Genomic DNA, 24,879 nt, shown 5'->3' on the forward strand with positions numbered 1-24,879 from the left:
TATTTAAAATTGTACTTTAAAAATGGACATAAATCAAAAGGTTTCATAAAAACCATTTGCGTCGTATTGTATGAAGACTTCGCATCCCATTGGACATTCGTGCACGTAGACATGCTCTGGACGAAAGTTTTCCTCTGTACATCTGTCGGTCCTGTTGTTTTTGTCTTCTGGTGAAAAACTGCATACGTAGCACCTGATACTCATACCTAGAAGCAATGAAATTACTGGTGATATTTTAGGCCCTTGAAAAAGTTTAATCAACATTTCCGATTAATGCTTCAATAAGATTTGATTGAATCACTGCAGAAAAATTTAAGTTATTTGCTTATATGTTAGTCTACTTCATTAGGACTAGGAAATACGCGATACTGCCGATTATCCCCAAAATAATCGCCAGTTTTTCTCATAAACTATTAAACTTTTAAACTATGATAAAAATTTCCAATTGGGGGAAAATAAAATGTTAAACCCAATTAAAAGAATGAAATTGTGGATATACAGTACTTTCTTGCGTATATAATCTATGGATTATTGCATTGAAGAAACATATTCTTCACGTACAGTGGAGTTTATATACACCACTGGGCACTGCCTGCAGCTTCCCTCTCTCCCGAAAGTTTAAAACAGAAATAAGTATTTTGAAAAATTTAATTTGAAAAAATAACTTTTACAAAAATTCATTGATGGCGTACGCAACTGAGTAAAAAAATTTCCATTTTTTTTTAAAAAACATGACAAACAATCCCTTCATTCCTTAAGATTCCGTTACTGATGAATGAAATTTTCACACGTGGATTACCCGCAGGAAATCACGGTAGCTAACTTCAATAATTTTTTTAACTTCAAAGACAAATATTTACTTATATTTAAAACTATGACGTTATGGAAATAATTAATATCCACGATTTCAGTAAAGGTAATGGATAATCTATGAAGTTTTTCAAAAATACAAAGCATTTTCATCAAAATGTCGAGACAGCAAAAAACTCGAAAAATACGGGAATGTCCCGTTAAATGCGATATGGTCACTGAACTTACATCAAATGAAACATGATAATTTGTAGAGCATGAATGCGCTATTCAATGAAATGAACTAATATAAATATCTATATTCTTACTTTGCCTGACGAGGTACACAAGAAGAACGATCAACAACGTCCAACAAGTAGTAACGTCCATTTTGACTCCCCACAGCCTAGAAACATAATAAAACAATCAATCTCTCTCAATCCATAAAAAATACAAATTTTTCAATTTAATAAATCAAAAATCCAATACTGCCAAAGCCCGACATTGGAGAGTTCGCGAATTGGCCAATTTCTGAATTTCAGGCTTTGTCCAGCCAGTTCACGAGGTGGCCGGAGATCGCCGGTCAAAGTCCGATAACAAAAGACATGATTCGGGGTCGTCGCCAAGTTGGCATATTCTTTCCTGATAATTATGTCCACGTTAGCTATGGCAATCCACCAAACCGCTGTGACGATCCGTTAATCTTTTTTTACTTCTTAAAAATTTTACAGTAAAAACTATATGTCTACATTATTATTTTTTTATAGTTTTCTTCTCTCAAATTTCTCTTTTTCTCTCTCTCTCTCTCTCTCTCTCTCTCTCTCTCATCACACGGGGATAATCTAATACAGCTACTATATATAGCCATGTATCGCACATTGGCGATGAAAAAAATAATGGATTTGGTGCCTATTGGGCCATCTTACATCAGCACATCGATCTCTGGCGAGGGATCTCCGACCACTTTTTACCACCGCGATTTGGCCGTCCAAAGCGCGAATCATTCCCCAAAATCGGACTTTGACCAAAACTCTCGGCCAGTTCGCGAATTGGCCGCACACTTCGAGTTTTGGCAGTAACATACACAAGTGTAAATGCCTCCGATTCGGGTAATTGAACTTAAGTACATCGACACCAGAATTTTCTAATCTAACTATTTAATTTTGATTTTAAAAATATGTTATGAAACGGAACAGGTGGTATAATCAATAGTAATTCACAAAGAAATGCTTCCAGATGATACGAAAGATCGTAGGAGACCCACCTCCAATAGCACACGTTAAAAATAAGAACTGAAAGGTATATAAACAGAAGCGTGACCCTAAAATACGACGAAAGATCGTGAGAATCCGAACAACATCGACTTCGATATTCGTTTATTGCACCACGGCGACAGGTGCGTACGAACACGCCTGGCAGCCGCAAAAGCGCTTGACCAGCGTGACTGGTCCACTATCCGCCAACGGGATAGCATTCGTTCACACGACCGCGGAACAAGAATGGAAAAGGCCAAGAACAAGAAAGATGTGTATGTGCCTTATCAACAAAGATCAGCGTAATAATAATAATAATAGTAATAATCATCGGTTTTTGTACCAAACGGTCATGATATGATCTCTTGAAATAACAAGCTACGAAATGCGTCATCATTGTATTATTTAAAAAAAAAATAGCATCATATTCTGTAGACATCATTTCTACTCTGGAAATTTTAAATCTTGATTATGATATTGTACAGGGTAATTATGTCGCTGAAAGCCCGAAATTATTTACTTTAGCAAATCATGTCACTGTGCTAAAGCTTTAGAATTTATTTATGTCACTCCCAGTGTCCGATCTCTGATGAGTTGTCGAGACATAGGACGTTGACCTTGGCATGTTGTGTGCAGTTTATGATAGGAATCTTCAACCTTTCACTGCTGGAAAAATTAAAATTTCCCATGAAGCCCACGGGCCACCAATTCATACTGTGGTATTTAGAATAAATTTTAAGATTGGCAGGTACACAGCGACTTAATGTAATAAGTGTGGTGGTGGCGTCTTAACCCACTTAGGATGGGCCTCAAGTTAAGTAAAAGTTAAACTTCCTCAAACTGATGAATAAATTTTCTCTTAAAAAATTTTCTTCTAACATGAATTTCCAATCATTCTGAAATCGTTTCCTCTGATTAAGTCTGGAATTGCTTTTAAAATAATATATTAGGAATTATTTCTTTCATTAAATAAGAAATTCCATCAATTATTAAATATGTAATTTCATTTAAAAATGAAATAATTTTTCATCAATGACGAAATAATTTTCGTCAATTATGAAACAACTTCATTCTGAGATTGTTTCTAAAAGTGATTCTAATGCGAATGTAATTCAAAAGTGTAATATATGAAATCAGTGGTTCCCTGATGCAGGCTCGAGTGCTCCCCTCTCCCCGCATTTTCCACGAATTAATGATGAGCTTGTTGTACTTTCTCCGTCAAGAATGGAAATTTACTATCAAATGAATGTGGGGGGGGGGGGGGGTACCAATGATCTTCTTGGACTGAAGGCCGTTCAAGATGAAGTTGTCTTCGACTCATACACCATATCAACGGTGGTTTAATGCTATTTGTATAGGCGAATATGTTCAGAGATACCAGTGTATCTCGATGTAATATACAATGTAACACGTCGATAATTTAACATGGTAACCAAATTAAAGCAATGTTTTTCAATTAGTAATTAGCTGAGAACCTTTAAGTCGTAAAAAGTGCTATGCCAGTGCTATGCCATTGTTACATTTCTTCTTTGCTCTGAAACATATCCCGCGAACCCCAAAGTAACCATTAGAAATCACTATTTAAAATTATACTCATTAAATATGAATCAAATTTAAGAAGGAAGGAATCAAAACTTTCCCCAAACGTGAAATACTTAAAAATATACGAAAATGAGAAATTCTTGAAAAGCGGGATTTGATCTTACGATTACGAAATTCAGAAACCGAGACAACGAAACGATTATCTTTCAAGATAATGACAATGGGAGATAAATTTCTAGATGGTAATCATCTAAATCAGCATGTTTCGGTGTCCAAAAAAAGGGGAAAGTATAATCAAGTTCCATAATGAGCTCCTCCGAAAAGATTCCTCTTATTCAAGAACAATACATGACGCCGAAACAACGAAAGAAAGGGAGAGATTCTACAATGCGATATGAAGTCACTCCGAAAAATATCTCACAGATGTTAAGTCAGTCATTCGTATCTGCTAAATGACACCGATGATGACTTATTATCCTCGGTAATGAAACCCGTTTTCCAAGGTTACGGTAATTCATACGAATATTCTACTTATATGACATCATCCAAAGATCGAGCTCATAATAAGAGGTAGGCATGTCTAGCCCATATTCGCATTCGTAGCAGCTGGATGAAGCTTAACTATAATGATATGGATGAATTAATCCATTATAACCATATCGAGTGACATTTTCAAGCAATTAGAGCCCAGAAGTTCGGGCAAAATGCCCTAAATGCTTATTTCGCCCATTTTTGATCTTTTTGTAAAAACGCTTTTTTGAATTTTTCCTCTCATTCATGCTTATTTTAATATTGCTCTAAGTTTATTCGTGAACTTCAGAGGCCTTATTCTGCAGAACTTGGATATTTTGAGCATGGAGAACTTGAAAGATGACTTATTTAAAAATCTCTAACTCTTAGTAGTAATTATTATTAGAGATCCCTCTCCCCCCCCCCTGTTATAATGTGCTCCCTTTCTTCCGTTAATTATAAATGCCTTTTTAGTGCTTATTCGAAGCATTTTTATATTGCCTATTTTGACCATTTTTAATGCCTAAACTTCCGGGCCCTACAAATAATATACTTGGCTATTCTCTATTATCTGTATTACTTCTGCTTAACTCTATTTATCTGTGGCAACTTTACTAGGGGTTACATCTAGGAAAAAAAAAAGTTATGATACAGGATCAAGGTATTACGAACACTCAAAAAGTTTCATTGGCAACCCCGTCCAAATGAACTGATATACTTGCGCTGACAATCTGGCCGTTAGTATATCATGCCCATCAATCATGCAAATGAGGATTTTTCTAAAATTTTTGAAATGAAAACCCCATCATATGCAAACAAAGCTAGCAGATTTGGCAGAAAAATTGGTTTTGATGTTTCGGGGATGATACCAACAGTGAATGCGCCATCGGTATCCACATACACGGTAAAAAGTGAACTAAAAAGTTCGTTTCACCTCAAATAGCTCGTAAACATTTGCAATAGACATACTTTCAATTAGAAAACGTTTTCAAACAACATGCCTACTTTAAAGGTGTCAATAATTTTATTTAAACTGGGAGTCTTGAGTCCAACAAAAAAAATTCTGTGTTTCCAAGTGCAATATTGGCCAAGTTAATCGAAATCAATTACCGCTGAGCAGCGTAACAACAGTCTTGTCTCTTAACCACTTCACGTACAGGCAAACTTGGCAAGAAATTTGGATTATCTCTATTTATCGAATCGGCGATAAATATGGTAACGTTGTCCTAATCTAACCACACGTTAGAAAAATGAAGAAGGAGGAGGGAAAGAAAAATATATAAAAGGAAAAAGTATAGTAGGTAAGAGGTAAATAAGGAGTCTCCTCTTTTCACCCTCACCTTCGTGTTCTCTGTCGCTGTTACCTGTATGTAGTAGAAAGATGCATTATATGTGCGGGAAAAAAAATGCTTTGTGATGGTGAAGAGAGAGGAAAGACACAGAGAACTTATTTGAATTTATTCCACTAGAGTTTGGACGTAATATTACGCACGTGATCATAAAGACGTTAGTATATGCTGTCCTTTCCGTCATTTTCAGCGATTTCCGAATTTAGAATTTGCGCTATTTAGCTTGAGTATGTCATAAACCATTCTTGTAAATTTCTGAGATGTTCTAAGTTGTTTGAAAGAAACGTGTACTCCTTAATTTATACTGCTAAAGCTTCGAATTCGATTGGAACGATTGTTTTATTTTTATTTTTATTTTTTTGTACTCAGGTGAGACGGGGCAACAACTCCGTAATTTGAAGTTTGAGAATAGAGGAATGTGTATAAAATGTAACATTTTTTAACTTGATACATATAAGACCCCTCGTAAAATGAATGTCATAGGATCACCTATACATACCTATCTGTAATGAACACGCTCTTCGAATATTTTTTTCTAATTGAAAGCTAGTTTTTGAAGACAACGGTTCAGGAGTTATTTGAAGATAAACGGAATAAGATTTTACCCTGTATATGCAGTACAATTGATGTACGAGACTTCATCCCCCAGAAATCTGTATAACTTCAGCTCTCAGCAGTCTTAAATATACTACAAATGTGCGCTCACATGTCTATAGGACTGTAAGTCGAAATTGGTACAAACAGTACCTACCATTCTATGTATAAGGCCGGTATTACACTGTAAAATTTTGATAAAGTCCCTTTTATAAAACTTGAAAAATCTAACCAATAAGGTTATTGGTTACATTCTAGAAAATACAACCGGTGACCTTCTTGGCTGCATTTTTCAAGTTTTATAAAAGGACTTTTACCAAACTTTTATAGTGTAATACCGGCCTAAGAGTATTTACGGAATTTTATTAAATTTTCTGGACGCAATACATGTTTCAGACAGAGTGGCGAACCTTGTGGCAAGGCGGAGGAGGTGGCAATAAATGTTTAAAATACCCCGCATTGCTGATACAGTTTCTCGAACCATCAAGACTTTCACGTCAAGAAATTGATATTTAACTGAAAGTCACTTTTACCTAAGCTTTTAAGGAAAAAAATGTGAAAAACTCAATTGAAAAGAAAGGAAAAAGGGCGGCGTGGAAAGTAAGATATGGCGTAAACATCGCCAGAGCCTTAACGACACTTAAATGCGAGTTTCATGGGTTCAAAGTTTCGCGAAAAATGTGTTCAGAATTTTCTTTTTATTTCTTCAGCGGAAATTTGAATACCTTCAACATTCTTTCAAAAAAAAAATACTCGACATCTTTTTTTTTTTCAAGTTTTATTTTTTCTTAAAGTTTTTTCTGCCATTTTAGAGAGTATAAGCTAGAGGATTACGGGGCAAAAATTATCTTACATGGAAGTGTTTCATCAATAATTTTTAGATTAGCATTTTTTGCTCACTAGTTACGCTTTCATATGATCACATATAGAAATTGTTTAATAATCTGTTTCTGTTCAAGTCCATGGCGAATGAATTTCAAGAGTAATTCATAAATTCGTGCATTTTTTATTTGTGAAATTAATTGGTTTAAATTCAATTACGTACTTCTTAGAGAAAAACCTTTTCCTCAGAGAGCAACAGGCCTACAACGGGACAAATATTCAACCACTACACCCCACTCATAGTTCGAAAAATAGATGGAAGATAGCAGCACTATAACAAGCGTTACACAGAAATAAACATACTTCCAAACAGAAGGATTCTTACACCATCGTCGTTATGGGAGCCGAAAAGGCCGGAAAAACAGGTAAAAATAATTGTTTTTCTCTTTTAAACATGAGAGAATTTCAATTTTGATTAAATATTTTCAATTTAAATTTCAATTTTAATTAAATATTTTCAATTTCAATTTTAATTAAATATTTTCAATTTCAATTTTAATTAAATATTTTCAATTTCAATTTTAATTAAATATTTTCAATTTCAATTTTAATTAAATATTTTCAATTTCAATTTTAATTAAATATTTTCAATTTCAATTTTAATTAAATATTTTCAATTTCAATTTCAATTATACAAATACAAATATATAGCCACAACAGGCAAAATGCCCAATGAGATATCTGAGAAATTAATGCCCATAACAAATATGAATGCCATATATTTCTGAAATACAGCAAACCAATTGAAAATTAGCGCATTCCAACATATCCCAATTATTAAGAACTTCGCAGAAGAATATGGATGAGATGCATGTGTGAGTGGTTTAGTATTAAAACCTTTCATCTCGTCTCATATATTCGGAAAATCTAAAATAAATTTCTAAATGCGCATATTGAAAGATACGTGATGCCCAAGAAGGTTGGCCAACACGAGGTCAGTAGCAAAAAATATTGCTCAAATAATTTGTCAGGTAATTTAATGTAGATAAAAAAATAGAAACAATCTCGTTGCTACAATTTTCAGTGCTCAATAATTAGTTTCAGCCCTTCTGTTACTCATATCCGAAATTCGGTTCAGCTTCCTTTATTTCTGATAAGGGAGGTTTTTAATATATGCATTATATAAAAACGCATCAACTTAGTTTTAATTTTTTTTTTGTATTAGTAAATTTTAGAAGTAACAAATACAGGGAGAAACAACACCGATCGATCCTTTCTCATGGTTGTACCTCTACAGATGGCGCTGGGTCAACCAATTTTCCATTCTCGGGGATGATCGGGGCACCAAAATAATGTTTTATTATGAACCCAATTTTATTTTTTCTCGTCAGATGGATCTTTCATGATCCTGAACGTGGATGCTGTTTTATCCACGGCTGTGAAATTCTTATTTTGAAATTTGTTCAAATAAATTTGGCTATGCTGAATATTATCCTAGAAAAATGCATGATTGCATTCACACTCCTGGCGTTACATAATTTCTCCTATAAGAAATAGCTTGATGATATCCACAAGCAGCTAGCAAAAACTTTTACACTGGGTACAAATTTAGGAGTATAAGTTTTTTTCAAAAAAATTAGAACATTTCAGAAATTTACAAGAGTAGTTCATGAAATGCTCAAGCTGGATAGCACAAATTTACAATATGGTGTTATATAATTTTCATTTCCCTCACCTAAGAAGTTCTTTTTGAGCATATCGATGGCCAAAAAGTTTGCGTAAAGTATAGATTGAATGTAATTTAATGTCAAATATTATTTTTTATTCTTTGTTCCAAAAAATTAGAAGATGCTGAAATTGGTTTAAAAAAAATTAGAACATCCGACTTGAAATGAATTATTATTATTTTCAAATGGACATGATCTAGTTTGAATACGTGTCGTACGTGTTATGGTGAGATAAATTCAGTTATATTATACATAATAACCGGTTTTTATGCATAATCACCGAGCGTTTTGGCAAGTTTCACAAGTTTCCCTAAATTTATCACCTTTTACAGTAATTATGCATATTCCCCTAGCGTAGTTTTGATAAATTTCCTTAAATTAATCACTTTACCGCCGATTTTGCATAGCACCCAAGTGTCATTGATAAATTTAATAAGCACTAAAAAAAATTATTATTTTTACTGGTGATTATGCATATATCTAAGCGTCGCATTATTGCTGAACATGATAAATCGTACTTTATGATCTATACATGAAAATTCATACACATATTCTATAACTATATCGGGGTGCGATCGTAAAATTCGTTATCATTGTATCGGGGTCCGCCTATATTCATCACGCATAGTCTAGGACCAGACATTACCCAGGCTCTGTCCCGTAGGAATGTAAGACATCATCATACATGCTAGACGCATTAGAATTTTTTTTTTCATATTTATTAAATTCACCAATTACACTAGGTTATTATGAATAATCGCAGATAAATGTGATAAATTTCAAGTATTTATAAAATTTACAAACGACACTTGGGTATTATGCATATCCGCCGGTGAAAGTGATAAATTTATCAAACTTATCAATCGTCTTAGTAATTCTGATAAATTTATTAAACTTGCTGAGACGATTGGTAAGTATGTATAGTAACCGATTTATCACAGTAACTGTGACATATATATATTCCCTGATTACGTATATAATATATTCCCTAATTTCTCCCGTAATATATTCCCTAGAATAGCATGATTTCTACCCCTTAGCTGTGGAATACGTTCCAAAAAGTGCTTAAACAATGGAAGTCTATTTTTCCATGTTTAATTTCGGGCATTATGGCAATGAAAAATATAGACAAACTCAATTTGACCTTGAAGGTTAAAAGACAAAAAAACGATTTTTCTCGTCAAAAAAAGTCTATAATCACAGACATTGTACTTTTCAGTTGCCCGGCAACACCGGTAAGGGGTTAACATTACGGGTAAAAAAAAGAGCATTTCTACAAATGGAAAATTACGTTTGTATTTGCTTGAACAGTATGAGAAAACGCGTGTTGATATCGCACGAATGCATTATGCTGTGGTCATCTTGGGATACTGACCATGGATTTTACGCATCAAGAAATTGAATCGATAATTTTGTTTGAAAAAAAAGAGGGAAAAGTAATTCATTTTAAGAGGCATTCAATCTACTTTATGCAAATATTTACCACCGATACGCTCAAGGAAAAACTCTTAGAAGATAGAAATGCAAATTACAGTTACACTGTAAATTTTGACTTTCAAGTTTGAGCATTTCATTAACTTCTACCGTAAATTTCTTGGATGGCCGAATACAGTGTTTCCCAAAATGGGTATTATAGCTCCCTGGTGGACGATGAAATGGTCCAAGAGGGCGATAGAAAAGCTGTGAGTATAACAGGATCCTGCAGATTCAATGGAGTCGGGGGCGAGGAGAGGAAAAAAAATTCTAAAGAAGGGGGCGATGGAATAGAAATAAGCTGGAGATACTAAAAAAATTAATGTTGAATAATAAGAGCAAAGTAATTTTAGTTTGAACTATTTGGGTAAAAGATAGGAAATGGAGAAACCGCGAGAGCAGTAGGGTTTCTCTTCCGGGATCCTGCACCTAAAATACAACCGGGAATTTCCCGGGAATGAGTTCATTTTCCGAAATCCTAATAGAAGAATAAGGTTGAACCAGATCACATTTCCGTACAGAGTTAGATATGCCTAAGAAATTTTTATCACTAGAAGCATGCATTTTAAAAAGCTGCAACTGAAAAATTTCACATAAAATTAATCGTATTAATAGATAAATTATTAATATTAAACACAGTATGTTTAACCCTTTAAGCGGCATTGACGATATATCTGGTCATTTCTTGCCTCTTATTTTAGCATTCACAAGCCCGGATATTTTGTGATGGTGAAAAAGTTTCGTGCAATTTGTCGGATAATAGTAATCTGCAATAAATAAGCTACTTGAATTCGGTCTTTTAATTTTGCATTCAATTTAATTCACTTATTAACCATTTAAGCTTGAAAGCGTCTTATGTCAGTATTGACACACATAGATATATTGTAAAGTTGATTTCTCAATGAAACACTTTTCCCTAAACCACTATCTTTGCATCTGCCGAAAATCGGAAGGAAAACCTGCTTCATTGAAAAAATATGGAATTTTACAGGGAGCTGCGATAATTTTTCTAATTAATGAGAATATTATAGTGTAACAGTTTAATTACTAACCTCACCCATAATCAAATACTGCAGTATTTTAGGCTTAAAATACTATTGACAATCCCCGGGATGCATTCACCCCACCCCTTTCGGACACGTTGACTGGTTTTTGGAGTCTAACCTTCTATGAGAAGAGAACAATTTATTTCTACACTTATACGAATCAATGTATAAGCTATTCAAATATTAACTTAATTACATATTAATTAAATACATAATTATTAATAATAGCAGTTAATATACTTTGAATATTAATAACTTTTTGATATTTTTCAAACTTTATCTGCTATACTAAATGCCTCTTAATTTACTTAAATTGTTCACATGTTCACGATAACGGAAGGGAGCGGTAGCCCAGGTGGATAAGATACTCCCCTGAAGTACCAAAGAATGTTTAGAGGAGTCGCGAGTTCAATACCCGGTTCGTCATGGTCAGAAACTTTTCTTGTAGGCCTCGGTCTAAGTAGCCCTCAGAAAATGACCGTGGTGTGGCGAAAGTGATCAAATGATAACCGAATCCCGAGGTTGAGAAAAATTCGGCAAACGCTAATCCCTAAGTGTGTGTCCCATGGGTGTTATTTCAAGTAATCTCTGGAACATGAACATGGATATTATTCAAAGATTCCGGCAAGTACAAAAACCGTTGAGAAACGCTCCCTCCAAATTTCATACGTGATCAAAATGAATATAAACAACAGGTAGAGAGACGTTGACTTGAGAAAAATCTATTCACATTTGCATACACCATTTAATATGATTCTAGTACGGAACAACTCCATCTATTGTTGGAAGATCTCCAACAGTTAATCTTTCAAACTCCGAAAGGGAGCAATTCTTTGAAATTCAACAATTCATAATTTAAAATTTTTTGGGGGAATGAATGCAAAAAAAAAATAATAAAAGCAATTTAAATAAAGTCTCAAACAGATGTCACGTTTCTATAATTTTTTTCTCGGGGATTCAATATTTAAGATAAAATGTCTCTTGTATAGATTAGGATGGGGGAAAATTGGAAAAAAAAAATCCTACACAGTAATCTCTGACTTTTCGGAGGAAAAATAATCGATCCAGGTAATTACGGTGCGTAATTGAGGGGAGAAATACCAACCCCCCACATCACTCTATTCAGTAAATATTTGTGGCATCGTACATACGTGTGGCAATTTCCTATCGAGTAACATTGAACGGGAAACTACTACATAGACAGAGAGAAGCTGGAAGTAAGTACGAAAAAAAAATAGCTCAGCAAAACGGTTACCTCAGTAATCAAATTTCGCTTCGAAATCGCATTTGTACTGATGGAACAGCAGCAAGTACCATGTTATTTGATTTGTAGTGCGGTAAAAAGAAAGAAAGAAAAAATCATTCTGGATCACACACATCGGGTTTGGAGAGGAAAAAGGTATAGATTCCCCTTTCTCCCTGTCTGCTTTTTCTATGCACTTCCCAATATTTGTTATACAGCATTATAAAAATTGTCTTCATTTTATGTGTATTTAAAATGAATTATGTAAATAATGCGAAAAGAGCTCTAAAGATGGCCGAATATTTTATGATATATATTACTAGGGTTACCAACTGTGTCCTCCTTTTTTTTTATGTCATTCCAAGCGTCCCCTACGTTTCGGAAAATTCGCCCTCGTTTCGTCTTTTTCACGTTTTTCCGGAATTATTTTTTTTTCTAGGGAACATTTTTAACCCCACTACGAAACATGTATTTCTTCATTGATATATGAGTGTTTTTGTGGTTTTCCCCCAATACGCATTCACCAATAGCTGTCGAAATTCCCAGAGTTTTTTCTGTTTCTGCTATTTTTAGCACTTTTGTTTTAGACCTGGGAGACATTGTTGTGGCCGATTTTATTTGTCGGAATAGTGACGCCATTTATTGTTGAAAACTGGAATAAATGACGTCACTAATGGTGTGCGCGCAGACGTCCTCCTTTCTCAGTTTACGAATCTGGTAACCCTATATATATATATATAACCATACTCGGTTTTTGCGTCAGCCGCTCTTATTGTCGAGTGGTCATAGTGACGAACTCCACGAATGAGAGATGATCTTCCCGTGGAGAAGTCTCGCCACTGAGAGCAGCAGGCATCTACAACGATGCTGTTATTCAATAATTTCACTTCACTAATAGTTATAAAAATTGACGGCAAATGACAGCACTATACATGCCCCACCGTCGCCATAGTGGTGGTCGGCTGAAGTTAATTTTCTCTGGTTCCCAACTTCGAGGCGCGAATACGAGCCGATCTCCCTGTTAAAAAGTCTCGCCACAGAGAGCAACAGACCTACAAACAGCACAAATGTAATTCAATCATAACACATCACTCACTTCCCTTCTGAAATATATAGATGGCAGCACTGAAAAATCAAACACAACACTACATATGCACTCAGACTGTTAGGTACACATACAGTTACACCTCCGGCACAACTCACTAGGTAGTAAATCTCCCATAAATGGTGATAGACCTGAGTTGTGCTCGGTTTGAAAGAAAGAAAGAACTACACATAACAAGCATTACACAGAAACAGACTCCACGTTAGGTTCACAACACAATACATGACAGCTTCTATCATGGCTCCAAGTTTTATTTACTACCGCCTGCTGAAATCCCTATTGAGAGAGAGCGGCGGGTGAGTAGGAGGTGAGTGCGTCAATTATTTTCAGGCATATTTCCCATAGAAAATGATGTTAATGAACCTTACTTTACGACGTCGATGAAGATGCAACGACCTCGGATATAACAATTTTTCATCGCTTTTGTTCTTTCCGGCAATGTAATTTCTCAACAAATTCCTAGAATTGGAGCTCAACACATTGAGGGAATGTTGCCCTAATGTTGCCTAATGTTGAGAGAGAGAGAATTTGGGTGTTTTTTTGTATGTCTGATGCTCCGACTTGATCATTGACATGTCCCGTATTTTTTCGTAACCTCTCCTTACCCCCGACCACAATCATTTTTTTTTTAAATATTCATTATTCATTTTTACGTTTTCCCCAAGCGGCTTATAAAAAATAAACGAATAAAAAATCTCGCTACTACCGCCATCTGGATAGTCATTTGCTAAAGTTAAGAGAAACTACCGGTCTTACTTCAGCACATCACGTCACAGTGCGTAAATAAGGAAGGAATGGTAGTTTCTCTTGTGGTGTGTGTGTGTACGGATAACGCGAAAAAATTCGTATGATGTGGCCCGCGACAAATAAATTTCAAAACCATTCAAGTGGCCCACGAAATATTATCAAATCATTGAAGTGGCTCACGACACATTTACACATCATTTAAGCAACCCCAGGCACATTTACAAATTACTTCACTCAAGTGGCTCGTGGTTCATCTGCAGATTACTTAACTGGCTGGCGGCACATTCCCAGATCACTCGAGAGGCCCGCGGCAAGCTTAAACATAACTTAAGTAGTCCATGGTATTTTTACAGATGACTTTAGCTGCCCTCGACACATTTCCAGATCATTTAATTGTCCACGGCACACTTTTAGATCACATACGTGACTCTCGCGACATATTTCCCAATAACTGAAGTGACCAGCGGCACATTTCCAAATTACTCAGTGACCAGAGGCACATTTCCAAATCACTCAGTGACCAGCGTGGCACATTTCCAAATCACTCACTCGTCCGGGTACGTTTCCGAACCAATGAAGAGGCTCGCACTTCAGAGGCTCAGAAGTATTTCACACCTATTGATGCTCGACTTATTCTTTATTTAGAAGATTTTGATATATGAATTGATCTGGGGGAGGGGGAATGCTCAAGACCAGTGGTACAAAATACTGTGTGGATGCTCTGGCACCCACTGCCGTGCTCCCCAGAAGGTTGTACTGAACATAAACTGAAGACCCAAAAAAACTGGTACAGGCATGCGTATGCAAATAAAGAGATATGGAACCAATCAGTGTCGGTGCTGCGGTGGGCAACGCCTATATAGCACAACAAGTGTCTGGCATAGTTGTTAGATCGGTTACTGCTGCTACAATGGCAGGTTATTGAGATTTAAGTGAGTTTGAACGCGGTGTTATAGTCGGTGCACGAGAGATGGGACATAGCATCTCCGAGGTAGCGATGAAATTTGGATTTTCACGTACGACCATTTCACGAGTGTACCGTGAATATCGGGAATCCGGTAAAAAATTAAATCTACGACATCGCTGCGGCCGGAAAAAGGTCATGCAAGAACGGGACTGACGAGAATCATTAATCGTGACAGACGTGCAACCCTGTGCCCGAGTGGCATGGTGGTAAGATGCTCGTCTACCATCGTGAAGGTCGTTGTCAGGGTCCCGGGTTCAAACCCAAGGGAGGATATAGGTAAGATATTGTCCCTAACGAACTCGAGGCGACCACCGATAGACAGCGCCTTCACTTCCAACCCATCTCACTAATGGCAGTAAATTGCAATATAACGATATGGCCAGAGTTGGTGTTTGGTGAAGTAGTAGACGTCCAACCCTTCCGGAAATTGCTGCAGATTTCAATGCTGGGCCATCAACAAGTGTCAGCGTGCGAACCATTCAACGAAACATCATCGATATGGGTTTTCGGAGCCGAAGGCCCACTCGTGTACCCTTGATGACTGCACGACACAAAGCTTTACGCCTCGCCTGGGCCCGACAACACCGACATTGGACTGTTGAGGACTGGAAACACGTTGCCTGGTCTGACGAGTCTCGGTTCCAATTGCTTCGAGCTGATGGACGTGTACGGGTATGGAGACAACCTCATGAATCCATGGACCCTACATGTCAACAGGGGACTGTTCAAGCTGGTGGAGGCTCTGTGATGGTATGGGGCGTGTGCAGTTGGAGTGATATGGGACCCCTGATACGTCTAGATACGATTCTGACAGGTGACGGGTATAGTCCACCGACCACGAGATGAATTTTCGCTGCGTCATGTCACGTCACGTTGGATGATTTTATTCAATTTTTTTTTTTGGTAAAACGATTGCACATCGAGAAAAGTTCATTGGTGACTGAGCTTTCACGATTGACATGTCCTTCTAGGATAAAATAGAATCGTTTGAATCGTTTGACGTGACATGACGTGCCGTAGCCAAATCTCATCTCGTGGTAGGAGGACTAACGTTTTTTTTTTTATACGTAAGCATCCTGTCTGATCACCTGCACCCATTCATGTCCATTGTGCATTCCGACGGACTTGGACAATTTCAGCAGGACAATGCGACACCCCACACGTCCAGAATTGCTACAAAGTGGCTCCAGGAACACTCTTCTGACTTTAGACACTTCCACTGGCCACCAAAATCCCCAGACATGAACATTATTGAACATATCTGGGATGCCTTGCAACGTGCTGTTCAGAAGAGATCTCCACCCCCTCTTACTCCTACGGATTTATGGACAGCCCTGCAGGATTCATGGTGTCAGTTACCTCCAGCACTACTTCAGACATTAGTAGAGTCCATGCCACGTCGTGTTGCGGCACTTCTGCGTGCTCGCGGGGGCCCTACACGATATTAGGCAGGTGTACCAGTGTTTTTGGCTCTTCAGTGTATATGCACCCTTGCGTTAAACAGTCTCGTAATCTTCGAGGATTCCGCGTGAACTTGGAAACGTCTGCTAGGGAACATAACTTATTGCAAGGTTTCCGCAAGGGCAAAAATATTGAGGAAACGCTGTTGAGACGGGACTAGAATACAAAAGACCTCATAAAAAGCATTTTATTCCATCGTATAAGCTATTTTAGATGTATGCACGAGTTAATTATTTTTTTCCCATCATATCATTAAATCTCTCTCGCGGTCTAGATAAGGCAAAATGTGCACTCAATCACTTTTGAAAACATCAGCTGCGAAGGAGGGGAGATCCATCGAGAAAAAAATGCCACCGAACGCAATCCTATGTATCATCTCTTCCTCTCTCATTTATCCTATGGATAATCTCCCTTGTCACGAGAGTTTTCGTGACAGTAGTTCTGACAGCACAGGACACGCCTTACCGGAAATTCTGGAATGTGTTCACGACTGCAATTATTATTGTTATTATTTTCCATAGGATATTCGTATTGAATGGCAATGAACTTGTTGAAAGCATATACCACAAACATTACACAAGTCACAGAATTCATCTCCTCAGACAGCGAAGAAACTTTGGGAATCCTCTTGATGCGCGTGCGGAAAATTCATCGTCAGCAATTCACCGACAACAATTCGCAACCATTCAATTCGTAGAAAGGAAAATTACTCGTTGGGAAAATTCATTGACGGGAAGTGGGAGAGACAGTTAGCCAGTGAGTCAGTGAATAAGTAGGCAAGTGAGTGAGAGATAAGTGAGTGCGGGAGTTAGTGAATGAGCAAATGAAAAACATTTTTTGTCCCACCTGGTTGAGAAAAAACGATTTCTTACGAATTTAAGTAATTAATATCAAAAATATTGACGAGGTCTCTGCACTTAAGGTCCCTCAGACGAGTCCGGATAGGGGTCCATGCATTGACACCGCACTGGTTAGTGGTAAGTGAATGGATGAATAAGTGAGTGGGCAGATGAGGAAGTGAGTGGGCAGATGAGAAAGTGAGTGAACAGGTGAGTCACTCATACGTCCACTCACTGATTCATATTGTCACTCACTGACTCATACGGTTACTCACTGACTCATACGGTTACTCACTTGCTCGGTGACTCGCTTATTCGTAAACTCATTCTGTCACACTCACTCGCTCACACATTCACTTACTTTATCGATCATTCCATCATTCACTTAATGATGATGAATTTTCCCCGAAGGGATTTTTTTCGGACGGTGAATTTTCCTATCTTTGAATTTTGTGTCGGTGAATTTTCCGTAAATCCTCTCGATGACGGCACGGGGGTGGGGGGAACCACACAGCTCCAAAACTCGTCACGAAAAGGTACATTGATATCCCAATCGAAGTCAGTAATTCACTCCGAGACTAAAGTCGTTAGTCGAGGTAAGTTGATAAAATTCTCTTGTAAAGTTTCTCTAGTGAAATCGAACGACAGCTCATTGTATTTAACGACGAAATCACCAATTTTCGTTAAAACAATTATCAAACGTGGAAAAAAAAATTATCTGTTGCGGACAGAAAATGGTAGGAAATTGGGTTTTTTTTTCTGGTGAGAAATAAAAGCCACCACAAATCTTCGGTGAATTATAACTATTTCACGAAAAAGTATGTAAAAAAAAACGTTGAACGTGAAAAACGTGTAAGGAATATCTGCATTTATAGTTAAAATTGTCATGATATAATTTACGAGAAATAAATATATATTAGCTTAACTATTTTCAGTTGAGAGACCGCAAGTTGAATTAAGCTCTGTTGAAAATACTGGGCATATGGTCACCATATTTCTTTTTACTTCCACATGGAAGCCAAATGGAAGCATTCTGCTTTAAAAGACGTAACGTCAATTTTTATATCGAATACGGGATGTCCCATAAATTCGTAAATATTTTTAAAAATCATAAAAAATTTAAGGATTTGGTATATCTGAATGTAGTTTGAGAAAAAACGTTATTCCCACGAAGAGAATTTTTTTTTTGGTACAGAAAAAGAATAATTTTTTTTCAATTTTTTGTCGATAGACGGCATGGCATTTAGTCCGGTAGGAGTGGGGGGGGGGGGGACCTGAACCTTTTTTCCAATTTCTCCTGCGTCTGAAACGTTCATAACGCTTCAGCCGGCGATTCGTGGCTGAGGTACAATAATTTCACCAATAGTGCTTCATCCACCAACGTCAACATCACAATGAAAACCTTGCAAGCACCAGGAAACCGGAAAATTCAGAATACTGTTAATCGTATCAACACCACCTATAGAAGGCATAAGCTTGTGACGTCACTGAAGAAAGCCATTTCACCTATAGCCATTGGATATACTGCAAAAAAAAGGTAAAGATATCGCATGCGTCGGGGCCTACTATATCCAATAGAGTTTCATGCGGAGGCCTTCTGTGTGTAGTGTTGATCATACACCCTGCATTTTATAGGACTCTGATTTGCATATAGGACTCTGATTTTCACATTACCAGTGATTTGCTTTCGCGCATCGTCCTCTATCGACACAAAGTCGAGTTTTTTTTTGTGGCAAAAACATTCCCCTTCGTGAGAATGACTTTTTCGCAAACCGCATTCAAATATATATATCAATTCCTTCCCTTTTTTTTAAATTCTTAAACTATTCACGAATTTATGGGACAAGCTGTAGATAATCCGCATTGACAAATTCAGAGGTATTTCTTTTACTTATAATATAATTCGCGGATTACATGAAGAAACATACGTTAAGTCTCTTATAAGACTATTCAAGATCTTTCTAGGGTAAGTTCTGTCTTGAATTCATATCGCAGTGATTTCTTTTCAACAATAAAAGTTCAAAAAAAGGAAATTTAGGAATTTATTACATGAGGTATGGATGTAAAATAGATTCTTTGAATAAAAGTCTATTCTTTGAAAAAAAGAACGACTTCCATCACACATATAAATATTGTTCAACCCATAAAAAGGAACATGTTGCCAGAAGCTTATCGCCAATTGCAGCTGCAGTGAATGCAAATGCGAAAAACATTTTCCTCTCTCTCTCGCTTTCTCGTTATTTCGATATGGAGTGTGTGTGTGTGGCAACGGAAAGTAGGGTTTTCTTTTCTTTTGCTGTGCATTTTAGGTTCAGGTATGATGATCCGTTTCCCCTGTATAAATGACTTTTTCACTGCCATACACGGCTGGGGGAATGATGGTGCAATTTTTACGTGGTTGGGTTTCATACCTACGTCGATCGATACATGGAGTGAAGGGAGGGAAGAGGTGAACCGAATGGATGATAGTATGAACGTATTCTTGATATTTCTGAAACTTTTTCAATGGAATATTTATAAAGAGAGGGTGGTTCGGGTTAAAGCAAACCTATTCAACTGAATTCAAGATTTCAAAAAAACCATTCGAAAATAGTTGGAAGGCAACTAAGTGTGTCATTTCCAGATAGCAATTATCAAATCCGTATTTTGTAATTAATGAATACTGTATGGGCCCTATTAATGTATGGAGCTAAGCTGGGAACGCCAAGAAGGCTCTCTTTGTGCATGAAAAGCCAATGATGACCTTGCATGAAAAACTAACACCAATTTCCTCGGACTTTTAGTTAGACCGTAATGCTGTTAAAATGACGTTGATCACCATTTTAATGCACCATTTCGTCACTGATTTCGCGGGATGGCGGCATTTTCTACAGAAATAAATTCATCCCCCATTGTAAACTAGTGCATAAAAGACCAATGATGACCTTGCGTACATCAATCATGTCAGACTTGTAGGTAGCTCATGATGCTGCCAAGATGGTAATGAGTGAAACCCCTCGAAATACCTAGTCTGTCTAGCATATATAGGCACCTTAGTATCGAGTGCAACATCATAACTCTTTCGGGCACCATTTCGTCTCTCATTGTTATCTGCAGCAATTAATTTACCCCTTATCGTTGAGGTCTTATTGGTGCATAAGGCCAATGGTGACCTCGCACAGAAACAAACATCAATTGTGTTAGACCTGTAGGGAGCACATGATACTGCTGAGATGGAGGCGGTATTGTACCACTTGTTATCATTTCCATCCACCATTTCGTCACTTATTGCTTTCCACAGCACCACATTATTATCATTATGACCCCCTATCATTAACTGGTATATAAAGGACCAATAGTGACCTTGAACAGCCATTGATTGGTTTGTAGGGAGTCCATACTGTGCTGCGTAAATGGCGTTGAGTACCTAAAAAACTCTTACGCTTACCATTTCGTCACTGATCCTTTTCTGCAGCATCATTTCACCCCAATCGTTAATAATTGGTGCATAAAGCGCCAATAACTTTACATGGGAAACTTACATCAATTGTGTTTCAGACTAAGGAGCCCCATGATGATGCTGCTGCTGCTACTAAGATGGCTTCAAGTACTGTATTACCATTTACTGGGCACCATTTCGTCACTGATCACTTCTAGTAGCACCCCTATCGTTAATTTTTTAAACTTTTTGGAAAACAAAAGTTGTTCTTTAACTTTAATTCGAATCAACCGGTATTTATTGAAATATAATTGTATAATAGCGATAAAAAAATGCAAAATAATTTTACAATTATTTTGATATTTTTCATTGGTCGTATTTTTCATCGCGAATGCTGTCAACGTCGTGTTTCTCATCCAGGGATAGAGGGGTGTGGTGTGTGCAATAAAGTGAAGTAGACGAAACGATAAATCTACGCCATGATTTGTCGCAAAAGCAGTGTAAACAGGAATGCCAACACGCGTAATTTCTCTCGGCCTACATTAGTTTCCGCTGTCAACCTAAAAGCGTTGACTGGAAACTCTCTCGGAACACGAGAGGGCGATTCATTTTAAAAGCTTTCACGCTGTTTCTGAAAATGGGAACTCAACAAATATTTGCTGGGGTGATTCCACTGATAGCGTTCGTGTAAAGCCTCCAATGTCTAAGATTGACACGTAGGAAGGTCATGGTTTCGTGAAGTTCTATTGTTTTAACTATAAAATATTTATTAGGATTGAATTATCATAAACTTTTGGATCTTAAACTAAATTCAAATTATACAGAGCACCCCCCCCCCCATCAATTATTGAATATCTGTACCATTCCAGGTATGTTGTGCTCTCTGTGGGAGACTTTTAAACAGGAACATCGGCTCGCATTCACGACTGGAAGTTGGTAACCACAGAAAATAATGTACATTTTCAGACTATTTCAGTTACCCAGAGCATTGTTTCAGATCACTTGAGTGGCCCACGATTCGTTTTCAAACCATTGAAGTGGCTCGCACTCTTGGCCACCATCTTATTTCTGCAAACGGTGGATATTTTTAAAACATAGTATATATTTCAGTTTTTCAGGTTGCAGCACCATATGTTGCAGTAATTTGCAACTAATTTAAAGTTTTTCTATGAATGAATATTTAGTTTTTCGTAGCACAATGAAACCTACAGTGTGAATGCATTTCTATGCACCATTTTTTTAAAATTCATTCTTCAAATGTGTTAGTCAATTTTAGGACACCCTGTATGTATGAGACCTGTCGTCTGCTTTCTTCTTCAAAGAATTCATTTTAAGATCGAAAATCAAATTTTAAGAAAGGGAAGAAATAAATCTTTCTGTTTCTCCGAGTAAAGTTTTCTTAGAGAAAAAACCGATAGTTTGTGCTCGTATAAGACGAAAGACATTTATAAAAGAGGCAGCCCCTTTCGGTATCGAACATGCGTATACGTATACAGCGCTAACAAGACGACGTGGGGAAAGAAAAATGGCACTACGAATAGTGATGTAAATCCATCTTGCTTCTCCGTCCCGATACCGCCGCTTGTTAAGGAAGCCATTTTTTCTCATCAAACTGAATGGTGGTACGTATCTCATTTTCTAGTTCTGCCTCTCGTGATGTTTATATCAAATGAATCACGGAACACAAAAAGAAAATCAATTATAAATATGATAGATACTTCATCAATGCAGGCCATACATTTTGAAGCCATTTCATACCGTGCACCGCCCAGGCTCTATCGACCATTGTCAATTTTAGTCATTGCCCCGGATGAAGGGATGGATGGTGTCCGGTGCTTTATTATGCATATAAATACACGAATATGTGAAACACATTTTAAAAAAATAAAAGAAATAAATACAGATTCTCAAAAAGTTACAATTAGAAAAATTCTAGTATACAAAAGTTACTATGGCTCAGCAGCCCTAGTGAGCAGCCTTTTGTTGTTTACCGTGCATTTTGATGCCAGGTAAAAAAAAAAATATTTTTATAGCTCTCTGCGAAAGCAATTTTTAGTCGTAGTCAATAGAGTCCTCCCTACATTAATTATATCAGGGGTCTTCAACTCATGGCCCGCGAACCAAATGTAGCCCTCAGAGTTTTTCGACTAGTTTGAGAAAATAGCTAATTAACATAGAAAAACTATTGAATTACAAAAAGAAAATCGTTAAAGAGAGCTGGCCACTGAAATTTGTACTGCTGTATTTAGATCAATGAGATAATTCACAAATTCAATGGTAATGCTGTGCATTTGATGCATTAAAAGGGCCGTCCTGACGAATTCTGAGGAACCGGAGCAAAAGCACTTTTTGAGACCTATGATTTCATATGCGGTATTCCAAGAAGCAAAATTCGGCATCCAAAAAGGTATGCATAATTACAGAATTTACAAAAATGCTAAAAAATAATAATTTTAGAATTATGTTGAAAAATAATAATTTTAGAATTATGTTGAAAAATAATAATTTTAGAATTATGTTGAAAAATAATAATTTTAGAATTATGTTGAAAAATAATAATTTTAGAATTATGTTGAAAAATAATAATTTTAGAATTATGTTGAAAAATAATAATTTTAGAATTATGTTGAAAAATAATAATTTAGAATTACTGAAAAAATAATAATTTCATAATTGATGAAAATTTATATAATTTTTGTGCAAAATATAACTACTGAAAGAAACAATTTCAGAATTACTAAGAGGAATTTCAGAATTTTCAAAAGTATAATTCACGAAAAATAATTAGGAATTTGGGAAAGGAATAATTTCATTGTTATGAAAATTCATAATTAAAGAAAAAAATAACTTTCGGAGCGAATTTCAGAAAAGACAAAATAAATTATTAATAACAAAATCGGAATCGTTGAAAAGATTAATTTCAAAATAAATAAAAATTTAAATTTAATGAATGGAATAATTTCAGATAAACCAAAATGTTCAGTGATTTGGGGAACCCCTGTCTAATAACGGAGAATACCACAGTATGACTTGGTGGCACGCGAACTTTATGGAAAGTTTTGATTTGGTCCGATATGCCTGAAAGGTTGAAGACCACTGAGTTATATGTATGACCCTTTAAAAGTAAGCCGTTAACCGGAAGGGCTTCATTCTAGCTTCAATTCAAAAGTATGCCCACCCCCAAACATACATCAGACATCACAGAATGTAAGGGACTCTTAAAATCTTAGAAGAATCGTGTTTAAACTCTGCCCTCCCCCCCCCCCCCCGAGTACCCAATAAGCAGACCGATCTTTGTATTTCATGGTTCGTCTCTTAGTGACGGATTTTGTGCAACATCTGGAGTCCCTCAGGGGTCTGTCTTTGGACCTTTGTTAGTCCTCATATTTATTAATAACCTTGCTGCTGCTTTTTCATAATTCCTCTTATTTGCTGATAATTTCAAAATGTTTGACTTTGTGTAAATTTTGGATCTTGTGTTAACCTATATTTATCACTGGTGTATCGAGAATCATCTACACTTGAATATAAACAAATGCTTTGTTATGTATTTCACCCGCACATGAAACATCCTATCACATTCTCTTATTATACTGGCACTGGGATTTTACAGAGAAGATATTCTGCAACTGACCTGGGTGTAATTTATACTACTGATTTTTACCTTTCGTGACCATATTAATGCCACTTGCACAAATTCATATCGCAAATTCGGCTGGCTTAGGGCCGTATTCACCGACATGGTATAAACTGTAGTCACAATTTTTCAATAAGAGATCAGCATAGATTGATTAAAAATCTGAATTTAACCAATCCGTGCCGATCTGGTATCCAAAAATTGTGACTACAGTTTAAACCATGTCGGTGAATACGGCCCTTAAAAGAATAACTAGAGATTTCTACAATTTAGCTACAATGATTGTTCTTTTCAATCCTATAATACGATCAAAACTGGAATATGTATCTGTTGTGTGGAATCCTCATTACAAATGTC

At 36.6% G+C, this 24,879-nt stretch overlaps 1 protein-coding gene across 1 annotated transcript in view; it reads right to left on the reverse strand.

Moving 5' to 3' along the window:
* LOC149078898 (uncharacterized) overlaps positions 1-24,879 on the reverse strand; it is a 47,734-nt gene that overhangs the window by 2,674 nt on the left and 20,181 nt on the right. The window contains exons 2-3 of the mRNA XM_089241085.1: positions 1,119-1,195; positions 54-206 (exon numbers count right to left, since the gene is read on the reverse strand). Of these exons, the coding sequence (XP_089097211.1) occupies positions 54-206; positions 1,119-1,179 (214 nt within the window). The 5' untranslated portion in view covers positions 1,180-1,195. The remainder of the gene's footprint in view (positions 1-53; positions 207-1,118; positions 1,196-24,879) is intronic.

This window comes from Pholcus phalangioides, unplaced genomic scaffold (assembly GCF_987345545.1).
Source record: "Pholcus phalangioides strain wild (caught in Gottingen) unplaced genomic scaffold, Ppha-v1.0 ptg000013l_1, whole genome shotgun sequence".
Taxonomy (NCBI): Eukaryota; Metazoa; Arthropoda; class Arachnida; order Araneae; family Pholcidae; genus Pholcus; species Pholcus phalangioides.